Source organism: Cygnus olor, chromosome 1 (assembly GCF_009769625.2).
Source record: "Cygnus olor isolate bCygOlo1 chromosome 1, bCygOlo1.pri.v2, whole genome shotgun sequence".
NCBI lineage: Eukaryota > Metazoa > Chordata > Aves > Anseriformes > Anatidae > Cygnus > Cygnus olor.
The window spans coordinates 126,822,316-126,840,193 of NC_049169.1; the positions used below are offsets into that span (position 1 = coordinate 126,822,316).

Genomic DNA, 17,878 nt, shown 5'->3' on the forward strand with positions numbered 1-17,878 from the left:
ACATGGTCCAAGGATTTGGGTTGTATCAAACTGTTGCTGTGAGCAATCTCTTCCTGCAGAAACTTTCACCTCCAACAGCAGAAATACCACAACGGATGTATTTGTGCACCACTTTACACTCTGGTCACTTAATCTAAACCCATCTTTATCACTACTTCAGGCAAACGTGGATAAGATGCAGAGGAGTACGTCGTATTCTTCCCATCCTCCTCCTGTGCAAAAGCCTGGCTGCTGTTGGCAAAGATGGGTAACAACAGTAACAGTTTAGGCTTCTGCAGTGAAACGCTCCAAGCTCATCTGAGATCATATTCATGATTACACACGTGCTTGTAGTCTGGTTTTAATGAGACTGGGTGAATATTGCTGTCCTAGAAGTTCTGAAATTTTAACACTTGAAATTTATGCAGTACACAATGTGAAGACTGAACAAATTGTTGACCACAACCTCTTCTCGTGTTCCTGAGAGTTAGATGATGCCATATCAAATGACTGAACAGGTATTTTTTCCCTGGCTTTCCAGTAAGTTTTTTTTGATTTGACCTTCCACCTCAGTGCTTATCCATCAGCATTTACACACATCCAGGCAACTACGGGCCCAGAATCACATGGCAGTTACACTGGACTAGTATTTCTGAGTAATCTTAAACAGCAGTTGTTTTCATGTCATCAACTTTTCTATCCTTATGTTGGCACATTCATTCAGTAACAATTCTCATGAATTTAGCTAAATGGTAATTTTATATATAGTTCTAGCTGTATTTATGTAAGTAGAGTAGTCTGTCCTCTTTTTGTTCTGAAGGAGTAAATAATGTCTTTCCTAGCTTCTCAATTATCTGAGAAATGTGATTTAGACACCATGAGTAGCATTACTAACAAGTTTTTATTCATTCAGTCAAATGGGACTTATTTGTCTCTGTTTGCATGGCTTAACTCACAATTCTCCTCTCGTCTCCTATTGATCCCAACAATGGGTATAAACCGTTGCAGACTTTGAGTTATTTTTATTGATATTGGAGGAGCCAGGAACTCACGTTAAGATGATGATGTTAAATGTTTCTCTCTGAATCTAATCAGTATTCATTTCTTCTGGATGGCTCGTTGTATTCATTAGCATCTGAGGTGAAAAACAAGTTAAAACAAGTGAACCAACTCTCAAGACAGCTTTACGTCTAAGAAACACCATTTACTTCTGTTATACAAACTTGATTACAATGTGAATCAAAAGCAAGCCTGCGTGTGAATGCTGTATGTATACTGGGAGCACCTGCTGCATCTGAGAAGTACTCTGGTAGAACTGGTGAGGTAAAGGTAAAGTTAACCTCTTTCAATGGCAACAGTTGGATGCTAGGAGTTTGTTGTCCAAGGCAGAAGGACCTCTTTGCTTTGTAGGACAGGATAAATTAATTTGTGCAATATGGGTGCTTCCCAGACTGCCAGCCACATGAACGTCAGTGACGATCCGTGCAATCTATCTAAAAAGGGTTGAGGAGACTTGGCCCCATTAATCTAACACGTCGGTAGATCTCCTGTGGAAGATAAGGAAGCCTTTGGAAACGCAGATGTGAGAGCTGCCGCTTAGAACAACTGCATCGATCGTTTCTTTCCTTGCTTACACCTTACTTGCTTGTAGCTCGGATGGTCAGGTGTGGTTTGACATGTTGCTTGAAAAGTTTTGTTTCATAGATACAAGCGTGACAGTAATAAGTTCAGTGAGATGCAACTACTGTGATAGGCCTAAATAAGACCTATCTTATTTATTATGACCTGTCTGAAATTGTTTACCACAGAATTACGATGAGATTCATGCTTAATGTGAAAACTCCCCACGTATATAGAGAAATACCAACATACTGACTTATTGTTGTTCTGTATTTACCTAACTGTAAGTGCGAGACTTTTGTGATGAATTATGGTCATACCAAATGCCTTAACACCATAATATAAGGTATTTCCTGTCCTGCTGAGTACATTCCATTAGAATAACTTGGCGTTTGTTTTTTTGTAAAAACTGGAACCTAGCATACTAATCCCTCTTTGAAAACAGAGAGCCAGCTCTCCTCTTTTCCTGGAGGATAGCTAGGGCTGTGTGTAAGCCGGAGAGGCTTCGGCTCAGCTGCTGCCCAGAGAAGAGTCACACCAGGACACTCCGAACCACGAGTGCTCACTCTCTCCTCTAAACGAGATTTTGGCTGGGGTTTGCTTTTGCCTTACACCAGCCCTCCGTGTACGGCAGAGGGGGTTTCGGTGCCGTGGGGTTGCCAGCGGGTGGCTCCATGCAGCCCTCTCCCAGTGGCCTACGTGCAGGTGGCTCTTGGGAGCATTTCTGTGTGTCCGGCCATGCGAATCGCATGGCGTGTCTTCCCTCAGACGCTTCCCTTCTGTCCTCGCTGCTCCGTGGCTGGCTGCGACGTTGGCGCTGCCAAAATGCCCGTGCAGACCGGGCAAGGGGGGGTTGTGGCCTGGAGGAGGGATTGGGCCTGGCGGTGCCGGTATTGACAGGCGGCTGAGCTGAGCACCAGCAGCGTTAGCCTGCTGTAGGGAGCAAGGATAGCTTGCTGAGGCTGCTTTCGACTGGAAGCCAGTTAATTCCTCCGTCCTGCAAGCTAGTGAAAAGTACCCCTGATGCCTGTAACGTAGAAGGATCCATGTGCAGTGTGACTGAGGTACCTCCCTTCTGTGATTGCTCTGCAATTTCAGCTGAGTGATTCAGAGAAGATACCATTCTAGGACTATGACCTTTAGCTCCCCCCCCATTGTTCTCAAAGGGTAAATATGAAAATATAATGTAAACTGAAAGCTGTGCCTTAGCGGAGGAGTTGCTGTTTATCAAGTAACATGGTTTTAACCGCTGAAAGATTCAATAGTGCAGGTTTTCCTTCTAATCTTGTTTTTTCCTCCCCCTCAAGTTTTTTTTTCTTTTTTTTCATGAAGTTGAGTCCTCACAAATGGTTTCAGCACATATTATTTTTGCTGTTGCAAAAGGAAAAAAATGGACAAAATTTGGAATTCATTTTTCAAGAAAATTATGGTTCTTCAATAGTTGCTTGACATCAAGCACATACAAAATTTTTATTGTTTTCTGACATAAATGTGCTACAAAACTTAAGAGCCTAAGCTTAATCTTTCTTAAAAATCCCAGTTGCAATCTACGTTTAAACTGTGAAGTTAATGGTATATTATTACTATTATTTAACTGTTTCTTGTGTGCATTTCAGTTTGTAAATGGGAATAGGTGTTTCCATTCTGGTAGAGTGATGCCTCAGAGGGGCTGTTCAGTGGCTCCTTCATCCAGAATTATAGCATGCTTGAGTCTTTGCAAACTACAGATTATTTTGTTCTGCGGTAGGAAAGCCCTATGCAAACTCTGCTTCCATCCCAGATGTTAACAAACATTTAGCAATAATTATCCTCGTCACAGAGAAGTTCGAGCGTGGTGCCTGCAGCAGCTGTGATGGTTTTGCATAGGAAGGACTTTTGGAGCCCAAGATGGGCATTCAGTGGTTATGCCAGTGCACTCCCATTTAATCAGTGCTGTGCCCCCTGTAATAAATCCTGCCAGACCTTACATCCTCCTTACATCTATCCTCCTCCTCCTCCCTCAGGCACATTTGTACCATAGCATCCTGCATTTGATTGTCCTGCCAACTGCTCAATGTTCCTAGAGTCCAGAAAACAACGGCTTTATAGGTCGCATTTGGTCTTCAGGCCATCTGGCTCTCCAGGCATGGGTTAGGAGAACAGCACTGTTGAGTGTAATGTACTTTTATTCTTTTTTCCCCATGTGAGTTCTAGATGTAAATTGTACTTTGTCATTTGGTATAATAAAAGGTACTGACTTTTCCCCTACTAGTGGCTCCTAATGTCTTACTAAAGTTTTGTTGCAACCTGTTGTATAGCGAAAGACTCTTTTTTAAAAAGTAAGCCTGTAAGCACTAAAAGCATAATATTTTCACCAGCTCATACCGAGGTTTATCAAACAGAACAGCACATTTGAAGTAAGACCTTGTCTAGCAAGTTTTGAGGCAGATGGAATCTGATGGCCAGATTGTTAATGGCTTATAAAATGTATTTATAATGAAAATGTTGATAAACTATAAGTATTTGCTACCAAATGAATCTTTGGAACTGTTTTACAAGAGAAGTGGCATATAACAGAAGGAAACCCGTTCAAACTTCTCGATTAATAGTTTTTGGTAGTTGATTAATGGTAGGTGGTAGAGAAGTCGAAGCCTTCTGTAGTCACCGAGACCTTCCTGTAGAGGCTTCTGCGTAGGGTGGCATAAGAGTGAGACTGGCGCGATACCTGCTCCTGCTCCTGTCTTTGTTACTTCTCAACAGTTATGTGTATGCAAAAGAGGAAAGCTCTGCTGCACTGTCTTCTGAGGAAATGGACTTTGAATGTTAATTTAAAACTTTAGTGTAGAATGCTTGAAGGTAGTTTGTCTACTTTCAGTTCTGGCTTTTTTTTGGGGGTAAGCCAGTGCAACCTGTGTGTTTATCATTCACTTGAAGCTGAGTGACTAACAAATGGAAAAACATTTAGAGTAGAGGAGCTCTTAACCCTTTAACTGCTGTGCCTGACCGCATACACTAGGTTTAAGGTCGGCAACTGTGTGTGAAACCATGCTGCTGCAGAAGGTGGTGTTGCCATATGGATGCTGTTACTTGGGTGGAATAGTGCCAAAGACATTAATAATATTTCCATTGTGCCTACACACTTCAGATGTCACCAGAAGCTGATTTAATAATGTTGGTTTTGTTGCATGGTAGCAAATCTCTCTTTCTTTTCTTGATTCATTTCTTGCTTGGAAAGACACTGTACAGTAATTGAAAGTAGCATAAACTCAGGCATCCCTCTCTTCAAATTTTGGTGATATTACTTAACAAATGCTTATTCTGACTAGGTCAGCTTTGAGAGATTAGATTTTCCTTGTCATTTAAAATGTGGCAAGGAAACAAGCCAAGTAAAATCTTTGTCTTTATCAACAAAATCAACAAATCTTTTATTTTAAGCCCAAACCACTAAGCATTAAATTAAATACATACATACATATATATGTGTATTTGTCCCTGACATTGCAGTAATGAGTTGTTCTGCGCAAGTCTCCAGCAGAGCTGGTAATAACTAGTTTTGATTCCATTTCATGATTTTTTCCGTTCCAATCAGGATCGATGGCGATATAATGTTAGGAAATAGCTGATTGTGTAGGCATAGGAATGAACATTTATTCCCTTTTTGGATCAAAATAACTTTAACAGCTTTTGATATTAGATTTCATATTTGGATTTGGTGAATGAATCCTAAACTGAAAAACGCCTTTTTACAGCAGAAAGGGTCCTTATAGCTGGAGTTTGCAAGTTGGGACAGGTTGGACTTTCAGGCATAATGGGGCATGATATGTTCAAGAAAAATAAACCAAAAAGAGAAGCCAGATCTCTCTGCCCCATTTTTTTTTTAATTCTGCTTTTGGCTTAAAAGGGATTGGGTTTTGGCTGTTAATGTAACAAGCTGTTTACCTTGGCAGAGCTGGGCCTAAGACCAGCCTTTGTTGGTTCACAAATAAAATCAGTTTGAGCTCTCTGTCCACAGAGTCTTTGCCTCATAAATCATCGTGCAAACTGGGACGCTTTGTTAGTCTAGTTCCTGAGGAACAACCTAGCGCAGCACTTCAGGAATGAGGTATGATGTACTTGCAGATGTGTAGCAAAACTCAGATAAAGCTTTTCTCTTAGCCTGCCTGGATCAGCATTGCCTCCAGTATCAATCCAGCTTCCACGAAGACCAAATTTCATCTCAAAAGAAACAAAAAAGATTAAATTTGAGTGGCAGAATGAATTTTTCAAAACCACAGTTTGAGAAGCTGGCATGAAGCATGCTTTAGAAAATGAGCTTGATTTAAAAACTGCAGCTTTATGGCCCTATAAATTATGAAGCACTTTTAGGCTGTTATATACTCTGCAAGCTTCAGTAGTATGATAAATGAGAACTTTGAGTAATCTGCTGAGTACCTTCCCATCAGTTTGTCACAATCTGCACATTTGTTAGGTGTGCTCTTCTTCATCTTCCCAAACTATGCTCTTATGCTCTTGGTTTCCTTCGTAGAGTCTATAAACATCATCATTGTGTGGTCCATTTTGGTGACTCGTGTCTCTGTCAGCTTACACACACACTTATGTTACAGTAATCAAATCCTCTGAGAGGAGACAGCTTTTAAAAATATTTATATATAATTCTTAAGAAGTGGAAAAACTCATAGACATATAAGAGCCTGCATAGTAAAGGGTGGGGTTTTTTGTTAGTTTAATTAAACTTCCAGTAAAACAAAAGTGGCTGAACAGCTGTCTGTATATGAATTAGTTCAAGGCAGGCAAGAAGATAACTCCAGTGCTTCCAGCCTACCCAGACAGCTGTAGGGTCAAGTCAAGAGCCCTGTTCTACTTTTTGTTCTCTTTCATATGAGAGAGAACATTATCCATAAGAAACTGAAACTGTCATAACTGCGTTAGTTTTATGGTCTTCTCTAGGGAAAACTGCAAGGACAGCAACAGGCACAGGTACTGGAAGTCTTTTATGGCATGGGCCTTAGAGACTGGGAGAGTTGCTGGTCTTCTTTCGGTATGTCTTGTTGCAGCCCAAATGTTGAGAAGTGTTTGAAGAATCAGTGGCTGGAGCCAGGACGGTCCTTGCTCCTTTCCTGCCTCCCTGTTACAGCTCTCTTACCACCTCTTGGTTGCGTAGGGAGAACTCTGAGCAAAGCAGTTTGTAACTGCATCCACAGCAAAATGAGCAGAAGATTTAAAGGCTTTTGCAGCAGGGGAGAGAAATGACTTGTCACATGCAAAAAGTAGTGTGTAAGCTGTGAGTCCTGAGAGCAAGTGCATCCTAGTAGACTAAAAGTAAAGAATACAGGGCCTTGCTTTTAAACAATCTTGTCTGAGCTCGACCAAACTGGAAATACCCTGCTAAATAGTCTGAATTTTGCCTTTTTTGAGCTTTTTGATTCTGTCATGTTCTGTGGAGATACACATTTTCACTGATGGGAGACTTAAAGTATCGTGTGTACCTTGGTGCTGCTGCCTGAACCTAGTAGTTTGTGAAGGGCTGTTGTGTGGGCCAACAGCCAACTGAGCCAACTTTACTGAGCTCTCTGGGGTAACTTATGCATTTGTGGATAACATAGATGCTATTTTTAGAGTTTTTTTCACAGTATGTCCCCTTGGTTTTTCATGTTTTCTCTAACTGCAATGGTTGGTTCAAGTTCAACAGATTCTCTGCCTGTTGGGGTGGGGAGCAGAGACTCCCAAGAAGCAAGTCTGGAAGCTGGAAGGTTGTAACTTCTTATGCCAGGAGGAGGGCTACTGCTCTACCTCAAGGTTTGCAATTACAGAACAGGTTCAGTGCCCTTTCAGCAGATGAGGGACCGGGTGCTCAGTCCAGTGAAGCACCTAACCTGGCTAGGCCTGAGCCACAGGGAGAAAGCTGCAAGTGATAACAGTAGGGAAATTCCCTGCTGTGGGGAGTGGAGGCTCCCATCTGCTGACCTGACCTGTCATCCATGGAGGTTTGCTGCTTGCCAGCAGCTTGGGTCCAGAATGTTGTGGAAAGACTGCCAAGGCTTGTCTGGCCCTCAAGCTACTATGCTCTGCTGCTCTTCCACATAAACTCCAATGATACTGCCAGTCATGATCTGGAGTGTCAGTTGTGTCTACGTTGCTCTGGCTGATGGTGAAGAGCATGGGTGCCTGGGTGGTTTTGTCCTTGATCCTGTTGGTGAGGGGGAAGGCTGTGAGGAGGCGTGGGTGGATCCTGCAGGTAACAATTGGTTGTGTAGTTGGTGTCAGCAACAGTTTTGGTTTTATGACCATGGGACCTTCTTTGACGATTGAGGGTAGCTTGAAATAGATGGGATCCCCCTAAGTAGGTCAAAACCATCTTTGCTAACAGGCTGGCCAACCAGATGAACCAGCTTTAAAATAATAGTGGTGCGGAAGGGACATGATGACCAACAATCTTGTGAGGAAGTGAAGGGCTGGGTTGGCAAACAAATGTGTGGAGTGATGCAAACAGTAGGGACCTTGTAACCCACAAAACAGGAGTGAAGGGGGCCCACCCCAAGCACAAAGAAGTGCCTATCAGAACTACAGGGAAAGGTCTCGTATTCTGTCTGGGAAGTCAGCATGGCTGGGTGCCTCTCTGAAATGTCTGTCTAGATGCACTAATGCATCTAGCATGGGGCACAAGTAAGAGGAATTGCATGTTTATGCGAAGTTGCAAAGTTCTGATTTCATTGAGGTCATGGAGATATGGTGGGATACCTCACAACCGGAGTGCTGCAATGTATGGATAGAGGTCCTTTGGGAAGGGCAGGCTTGGGAGGTGGGGAAGGAGTGTTGCCCTTTGTGGAACAGAGCAGCTGAAATGCATGGAGCTCTGCTGTGGGACAGGTGATGGACTGAGAGCTTGTTGGTTAGGGGTAGAGGGCAGACCAACGTGAGTGATGTTGTGGTGGGTGTCTCTACAGACCACCTGACCACAAAGGAGTAGTGGGTGAGACCTTCAGGCAGCTGAAAGAAGCCTCATGTTAGCAGGCCCTGGCCCTCATGGGGGATTTCAACCATGCTGGTATCTATTGGAGGGACAGGGTAGTTTGCTTATACCCTGGGCATGGGCAGTGCAAGTTTCTGGAGTGTGTTGATGACATCTTCTGGACAGAAGTGATCAAGGAGCTGACCTGGACTTTGGCCTGGTTGGGGATCTGCTTGGAAGAACCCTATTGGAGACAGTTGTGGAGAGAAGAGGGATCCAGGAGAGCTGGGTGATTTTCATAGGTCACCTACCTTAAGCTTGGTAGTGGTCCATCCTCATGAGCAGGAAAACAAGCAAAGGTGTCAGGATGCCATAGTGCATGAACAAGTTGCTCTTGTCAAAAACGAAGCAGACACAGGAAATTTCCAAGAGATGGAAGTAAGGTGAATTGACCTGGGAGAAAGTTAGAGATGCTAAGTGTGCAGGGATGGGGTTAGTAAAGACAAAGCTCACATGAGGTTAAATCTGGTGTGGGATGTGAAGGACAAGAAAGGCTTCTACAGGTACATAAGCAACATGAAAAAGCCTAAGAAAAGTGTGGGCCTGCTGCTGAATGGGAGTGAGGGTCTTGTCACAGACTTACGGTTTTGTCACAGAGTTACTTAGTGCCTTATTCTCTTCCATCTGTAATAGTAATACTGGCCTTCAGCAATTCCAGGCTCCTGAAACCAGTGGGAAAGTCCAGTTCTCAGTGGTGGGTGGAGAATTGGGTCGTGATTAGCAGCACAAGGTCCAGCTGAAGGCTGGTCCCTGGCAGTGGTGGTTATTGGTGCCAGTACTGATCACCATCTCACTAATGACCTGGGTGATAGGACAGAGTGCTCTCAGCAAGTCTGCAGGGGATAGAGGCCTGGGAGGAGCATTTGATGGACAGCTGGCTGTGCTGCCTTTCAGAGAGACCTCAGCAGACTGGACAGAAGGTCTCAGAGGATCCTCCTGAGCAAAGGACAACGCTGAGTCCCACACCTGAGAGAAATATCTCCATGCACCAGTATGGGCTGGGGCTGCCTGGCCAGAAGGAAGCCTTGGCGAGTAGGACCTGGTGGGCACCAAGGAGAACACGTCAGCAACGTGTCCTTGTGGCAAAGAAAGCTGAGAGCTTCCTGAGCTGCACCAGGCGGAGCGTTGCCAGTAGGTGACCCAGCTCTAGTACTTCTTTCTGGTGAGAAAACCTGGTGTGCTATGTCTGGTTCTGGGTTCTCCCATACGATAGAGACATGGATATCCTGAAGTGAGTCCAGCAGAGGGCCGTGAGGATGAGTGGGGGACTGGAGTGTCTGGCATAGTAGAGTCTGAGGGAGGTGGGACTGTTTAGCCTGGAGAGGAGAAGGCTGGGGGAGATCTTCTGAATGTGTCTGAATATCTGGTGTGGTAGAGTGAAGAAGAGGAGCCCAACTCCTCTTAGTGGTACACAGCGAAAGGACGAGAGACAACAGGCATAAACTGAAATACAGCAACGTCCAGTTAACCATACAAAAATATTTTTTAACTTTAAAGGTGACTGAATACTTCAATTTCCATCCTTGGAATTACTAAGAACCTGACTGCGCAAGGCCTTGAGCAATCTGCGCTCTAGTTGTCTCTGCTTTGGGTAAGGAGATGTGAGCTAGATGATCTACAGAGGTGTCTTCCAACCTGAATCTGAGTGTAAATGTGTTGTACTCTACCTGTGTTCTGGTAATAAATGGAGTAGCACCAGGAGCTGTGCTGGGACCTGCTGTGTTTAATACCTTTATCAGTGACCAGAGAAGGCAGTACAGTGCACTCTCCACAAGACTGCAGGTGATACCAGGTTGGTCCAACAGTTGGTGCACAAAATAGTGGAGGAATCCGAGGCTTAAGAAACTCCAGCTGTATAGCCTGAAGAAGAGTTAGGAGGTCCTAATAACAACCTTTCAATGCCTACAGGGAGGTTATTAAGGAGATGGAGCCAGGACCTTCACAGCCGTGCATGGTGGGTGGGCTTGTGTCTTTGGAGATTTTCAGGATCCACGTGGACAAATTCCTGGTCAGTCAGGTTGAACAAGAAGTTGAACTAGAGACCCTCAGAAGCACCTCTCAGCCTGAGTATCTTAAGTTTCAGTGGTAAATTTTTCAAGTTCTGTTTGCATGTCATCTTGTATTGTGCCACTCTTGCTCTCTTACTTTTCATTGTGTAGTTAGCAGACCTTTTATGAACATCACAAGATGTTTGTCTGTGGTTTTAGTATGTTTCTGGGCTTCATAGAAGAAGCAATAGGTACATATCATCAGCTGTAGCCTTGTGTCTGGGGTGTAGCTGCAAGTCAGAACACTCTTTTAGCTATGACTTGCAGGCTCTGGGGGAGGAAGGAAGATGTTCAGCATTGTCTGTGTGACATTTTGGGGGTGGAAAGGAATAACTCTGCTTTCTTGTCAGCTTAATTCAATGTAGTCCTTGGGGCTTCTGTTATTTAGGCAGAACCTTTTTACTGTCTGTGGTGTAATAGTTAGCTTTGCTTTGTGAGCTGCATTGCCTCTTTGATGGCCAGGTCTTGCCGGGTTTGCACAGCACAGTCATTCATGTAGAAAGCAGATGCACATTGGTCTCATTTTTCTGTTTCAATGGTTGGAGTGTGAAACATTTGGTGGAACATCCTGGCACATGGTTTTCCACTGAAGGAAACAGGAGGAAGGCATTACAAATACGGCTATCCTTGACCTCGCCAATCAGGCTCTTCCTACTAGATATTTAATGAACCACTAAATATAACCATTGCTACCATATTTCAATACTCCTAGATTGTTATTTTTGATTCTTCAAAGGATTTTTTTATGTCTTTATGGCTTCCCTAATTTTCTACAGTGACTCTTTGGTATATAACGTGTTGTGTGTATGGTTTCAAGTCTCCTTCCAGGAAGAGACAAGGACACACCGTGTAATGGTAGCAAGCTTGTAATGCACCTCTGTTTGTTAGCAGTCACTCAGAGCAGGGGGAGTACTTCATCTTCACATCCTCTGGTGCATAATCACAAGTGAAACTAAATTTTTATCCTATTGGTGAAACCCTGTGAGAGCATGTTCATGCAGCACAGCTTTGCATTTCTGTATAAATAACAGTAAAACTCAGGAAAAAAAAATCTTGATAAATGCTCTTTAGGTTAATAGTGATGTATCTAGCAAAGTAGGTGCAGTGGCTTGGAATGCTTGTGGAATCTATTCAGTAAGATAACATTTTAGAAGTCCCACGATCAAAAGCTAAAACGTTTTCCAAGAAATAAAAATAAACTTGATAATGCTGCTAGAGCAGATACTGCTGAAGCTGCACAAATTGATTTCTTTTAAACAGTAAAGAAAAAAATGTGTGCCATTCGTGTCCTTTGCTGTGATGGGCATTCCTATGCTTTCTTTTTTTTGGCCTCCCCACGTAGCAGTTATCCACAAAAATGTTAGTGTTAGGTGTTGCCTATTTAACGTGTTCTCTTGCTTAAAGTGGATGTGTTACTTACACTGAGAATCTGTACTTGGATTTGTTTTCTTATTCCTTTCAAAGGCTTGGAAACTTAAATACACAGTCAATAATTATGCAATATGCGTGTTTCTCTTTTAGTGGAGGCGATCGTGGAATTCGACTACAAAGCTCAACATGATGATGAGCTGACGATCACTGTAGGTGACATAATCACCAATATCAAGAAGGATGATGGAGGCTGGTGGGAAGGACAGCTCAAAGGCAGAAGAGGTTTGTTCCCTGACAACTTTGTAAGAGTGAGTACAAAGTGGAACTGTTCTCGTGTTGTGTGTATACGTTTTGTGTACTATGCTGTTCAGACTAACTATTGGACTTTATATCATAACATTTCTTAAATCCAAAACCATATTGTATTGCAATACAATGTATCATTGAGGCTGTGTTAGAAAGAAAAGATTGATTTCTTGTAAAGACAGCATAGTATCGATATCCTGAAAATAAAAGTAGCTACCCCTGCATGTCTGCACTGTTCAGTGGTTATGTTTGCCTGTGTTGTCTGGGAGCAAAGTGATTGTTCTAGAACAACCCACATGTCAAAAGGAATAGAACAGTTAGTCTACAGTCTCTTCCATGGCATTTACAATATTTTCTCTTTGTAGCTGTTGCTGCTTCTTCTCTAGAGTGCTTTCTTAGGTTTTATAGAAGCTTTATGTGAATACTTATTCATGGCTAAACTAGTTGGGAATAATTAAAGTGGATTTTTTTCTAAATGATTGTCTAAAAAACCTAAAAAATATATCATTACTTTGTATTTCATGTAATGTGCCAAATAACTTGCAATAATACTGATGTTAGAAAAGCCATTCAAAGTTTTAGAAAAAAATATTTTACTGGGCATCTCTGTGTGTTTGTGTATGTCTGCACATGTGAGACTACCTATTAGCACATAGGAGACTAGCTGTTAGTACCTCTGGGCCTCCTTGATCTGTCATTGCAGACCTAGGCCGTTAGTTTCTGCAAACCTCTATAAACTTAGCTCTCCAGGTATGGAGCCCAGAGGAAGAACTACAGTGAACTACATAAATGGGTTTTATGTTAATCTGTTAATGTAGTTTCGGAGGATCTTTGGGCCTTTCCCCTTTCCAAGGGTATAAATATCATTTTTCTTCTTCTGTGTGAGCCTATTGTGTGTTTATACACGTACATGTAATGAAGTTATTTCATTTTTCTTCAGTAACATTCCCTACATCAAGGTACTTTGTGGAGGTGGTTTGTTGGCAAACTTGTAGACCTTGTAGCAGGGAGGCACAAGAGCCTCAGGGGTTGCAGTAGGGACAAACATACTCTCATCCTAACCCCTGTTCTTGTCCTGCCAAGAATAAGGAATGGCTCTTTGTCTGTCAGCCGACAATGAAAATGAGGAAGTCAGAGGCTCACGGAGATGAAAGGGAGTGGAAGGGCAAAATAGATACTCCAGTTCTTGCTAATCTCTGAAAATTCACGCTTTGGGACTCACTGTATATTGATAATATTTCTCTGCTTGAACTTTGGTAGACTGCGAAGTTCTCTGGGATAAAACCAAGTTTTCTCCTGGCTGATATTTGAAATTTGCTGCTGATTTTAGGAGGTATTGGATTTAGTGTCCTAAGTAAATGTGGCCTAAGAATTTCTGTTATGAAAATATCATACTCTGTGTATGACGGTTTGCAAGTTCTCTGCCTTAATACCTACTTTTTAAGGCCAGTTCTTTCCAAAATTACTTCAAGCTGTGGTGTCCAGTCAAATTATTAAAAAATAAATTGATTTTTCTCAGTAGGAAATTCTAAAGCAACAGTAAATGTCTTGCATTCTGTGTTCACATACAATATCACTATTTGTTTTCCCAAAGTTGTTTTTTTCTTAAATTAGCATCTACGTCTCTTTTCTAAGGAACTAAAAACCACATTAAATTCTTCCTCATTCTGAGATCTTGCTTGAACGCAAAGTTAAATATATTTTTTATAGTTGATAATTCCCTCTCTAAATTAGGGAACATGCAGTAGAAGATACAGACTTCCTAAAAGTGTAGTTAGTTTGTGACTATCTTGAGTGAAAAACTTAATTGTTCTTCAGTTTTTCGTGTGGAAATATCCTTATTATGTGGGGAACTATATTTAACCGTAACAGCGCTCCCATTAGAAAGTTTGTTGAGTGTAATCATCCCTTTCGTAAAGATTGTGAGTAATTGCAAACTTTCTCTTTTGGTTATGAACATTTCTTAACATGTGCCTGCAGAGTTGGGCTCCCCGGCAGTCAGTTCATGCCCCACTGCAGGGAACCCAGCTGTTCTGTTGGGTCAGGAGGGTACAGAGAGGCGGACAAAAAGGGACACTACAGATGAGTGGTGGAGTTGAATGCAACTCCAAATTCCCGTTACTTATCAGAATTGGTTGCAAGAGTAGTTACTTGAGAAAGTTATTTAGAGGTAAATATCACTACGGAAATTCTTGAGGTACTTTGCATTCTTCTTTCAAGTGGAGGGAGTAATTTCTTATGTAATACAGCTTTTCCTTCCTGTGATTTGATTTTTCTTTTAGAATAAATTCATTGTGACATTCCACAGAAGCTATTGAGTTTTCAAAAATTGAATGTTTGGGCTGGATTGAAACCACTGAGTAAGATAGTCAAGAGGCCTGAGTGGTCCTGGTTAGCATGTGTTCATTGATTCAAGAAGTGCAGTTTGGAAGAAAAGATGTACAAATCAGAAATAACGTTAAAATAAATTAACATTAACTGTTATTTGAGAAAATAAAAAACTATTTTTCAAGTGCTACACAACAAGATGGAAAAGGCTTTTGGAGCTGCCTGGAGCAAAAATGGTTTTAAATTCCACAGGAAAAAATGCGAATTAGGAGACCATGGAAGAGGAGATGTCTAAAGACAGATGTGAGAAAGAGGAAAAGGGGAGGTAGCAATGATGTGTATGCAGTACATATGCAGTAATTTTTCTCAGGGGACTTTTGCTGTGAAGTTCTGTCAGAGGTGCTTCCTGTTCTTGAATCTGCAAAACAACTGCTCTGAATTTTAAATATTTTTATAGACACACACACACTCACACATCTACAGATTTATACTCTTCTTATGCTGTGCAATTCAATATGCAAGGTGTAACGGAAAAGGTATTTGGGATTCCTTTTCTCTTTCAGTTTCCTCTGCCGATTAGTCTGCAGCTATAGTCAGCTGGAAGATTTTGTGGGAGAAGTTTGTATAAATATGAGAAAATCCTTTGTCTTTAAGATGTCTTTGTCTTTAAGATTGAATTTCCCACTGTCAGCCTTTGTAGTTGCCTGTGTTAGAGATACTGATGCTGAATTTATCATAAGAAGTGTACGAAATGTGTATCTGGTCATCATCTTTTTCTGTTTTCTTTCCATTTTTGAGTAGAGAAATATAGGTATGAATGAGTGAAGAGTTCTGTACTGTTGCTGCTTTACTTTTTAATTACACAGTTGAAAAAGAGGAGGAGGAAGCAGGTGTGATTGCAGTGTTTTATTTATATGGTGTAAAGTTAGCTTTCTGTATCTTTCTAGCTTGAAAACTTCAACATGAAACCCAAAATCTATACTTCTATAACCAGAAAATTAAGTAAATATTAATGATGTTTATTAGATCTTTTTTTTCTTGTATTTCTTTAAGAAATGACATTAGGAGACAGATGGGGGGCTGTTGTTGTTGTCATCGTTGTTTTTCCTGGTCTTGTTTTAACAAATTCCGTGTGTAAGCTTGCACTGCAGTGTAAAACCGTAAGTACAACAGCAGCTGAGACAGATTTGGCTGATAGCAGATGAAGATGTAGAAAGCAGGAAGCTGTGGTGCAGAGCCATCCTTGCCTGTTTTAATTTACAAAGTCAATTGTGTCGGATTAGATAGTGTTACAATGGTAAACTGAACAGCTGCATACGACGACCTTCAATCTTGCCCGAACTCCGGGGGACCTGCAAATATTGCTGGCACAATTGGGGCGGTGGTGCAATCCATTTTCGAATTAGCAAGAAGTGTACTGTTTTTGAAATTGCAGTGCCTAGTCAGTGTTTTAGCATCGATGTGCTGTACTGTTTGTGCAGGGGCTTTGTGCAACTCCGCGGCTGCTCCAGGTCAGAACGGCAACCTGGCTTTGTTGGTTATACAAGCACAATATCATTAGTGCAAATCAGCTGTAGAATGTCACGGATGTCGTTCGTGCTGAATCACAGATACACAGTGGAGATCCTTGTCTGTTGCTTGCTAGTCATTTAATTTTCTTCTCTTCATCTTTTGTTTTTTCTTTTTAAACTTTACAACCAGCCAGAAGTTCCAGGGGATCATGAGTGAAGCACAGGGGGATTCCTTGCAGATACCTCCCTTTTATTTTACCTCCTCTGCCTCCATGCATCCCATTTGTGGAGAAGGTACTGCCAATCCCTGTTAGCGCTTTCCTAAAACCTTTCTAAGAGCTTCCTTAAGACTTGTCCCGTGTGCATGCAGGAGCCCTTTATGTCTGTAGTTTGTCTCTCTGGCTGTTGCTTGGTGCCCATCAGGTCAGAGAACCATCCTATTCTCATTCATTCCCTCCTGCTTGGCCACTGCACTCTCTGGTACCACTGTCCATGCCTTTCCTCCGGGGCTTGTATGTTCTTACCATCTTCACTGCCCTCCTGAGTACTCTGAATGCTATCAATTAAGTAACATCTTGCTCAGCTTTGCCCAAGTAGCCACTTCTGAAAGTTGTGGCAGCTGCTGAAGCATTGAGATTATATGCAGACCACGGCAGACAGTGTTATTTCTGTCTGTACCTGAAAAGATACTTGCCTTATGGACCAGTGAATTTCTACAGGTGGTTTTTTCTTTTTTTTTTTTCTGTTTTTGTTTATATACTTGGCAGGAATTGGCAATTCAGTCGCTGGGGTGTGGTTTTTTTTTTTTTTTTTTAAATCTTACTAGAATACTGTCTTTGTCATTAGGAAACGTTTTAGATTGTGTTGTCCCAGCAGTTCTGCTCTCTTGCAAGTGAGAGCCAGGAGTCGTAGTTTCTTATTCCAAATTCTGGTTATGACCATTAAGCCACTGAGACCATTGTTATCCTCATGGTGAAATACAGGAGAATAGAACTGGTGAAAGAAACTTTCCGGTAGGCTCCATTGTGTGAAAACGTTGTACCTTTGAGCCTTTGTTTCTGTCAACAGCAATGAAGACGTTGTGGAGAGAAGCATAGCATCACAGATGCGTAATTTATTATTGCTGCTGTTACTAATTTTGCAGTGGTGAAAGCAAAACTAGTAAAACGAAATCTTTCTCCCTCTTCTAGCCTCCCCCCTACCCCCACCCCTCGAAAGACACAGATCCACCAAGGTGGTCTTGTTCCAAGGTGAAACAGTTGAGGACTGACTTGGCAGGGCTCAGTTCTTCAAAGGGAATTCAACAGCAGCGAAAATGCCTCTGGGCCATGCTGGGTGCTGAGGGCATGATACAAATAACGCCACACCTCAACCTGTTCGTCTGGCTTCAGAGGAGGTGGGGATGCTCCCAGTGAGGCAGCTGCCCTAGGTGCTTGGTCTGGACGTGATGTGAGGCTCCCTGGTAGCCACAGAGGCTCCTTCCCATTCCCCGTCACAGGGAACTGGTGCTACTCCCAGCTGGGTGGGAAGGCAGCCGTGCTAATCACAGAGCTTTTTTTTCACAGTCAGCAGCAGAATGGATCCCGTATGTTTCTCGTGGGGGCAGGTGTGGTGTTGGCTGTCCCACGGTGATCAGTTGGTTGGATGTGCTTTGATGCCAGGCTTTGAGGCGGGGAGAAATAGGAGGGGGAACGGAGAGGAAGGAAGGGTCACTGTTTGAGGCTGTC

General features: G+C 42.4%; 1 protein-coding gene across 10 annotated transcripts in view; it reads left to right on the forward strand.

Annotated features, from left to right (window-relative positions):
• Positions 1 to 17,878, forward strand: part of SH3KBP1 (SH3 domain containing kinase binding protein 1) — a 224,791-nt gene that overhangs the window by 13,108 nt on the left and 193,805 nt on the right. For 6 of the 10 annotated variants that reach the window (XM_040532277.1, XM_040532260.1, XM_040532323.1 and 3 more), the window contains exon 2: positions 12,157 to 12,314. In XM_040532277.1, coding sequence (XP_040388211.1) covers positions 12,157 to 12,314 — 158 coding nt within the window. Of the gene's footprint in view, positions 1 to 12,156; positions 12,315 to 15,024; positions 15,177 to 17,878 lie in introns of those variants that run through there. The other 4 variants (XM_040532302.1, XM_040532293.1, XM_040532314.1 and 1 more) reach the window with 3 other exon arrangements.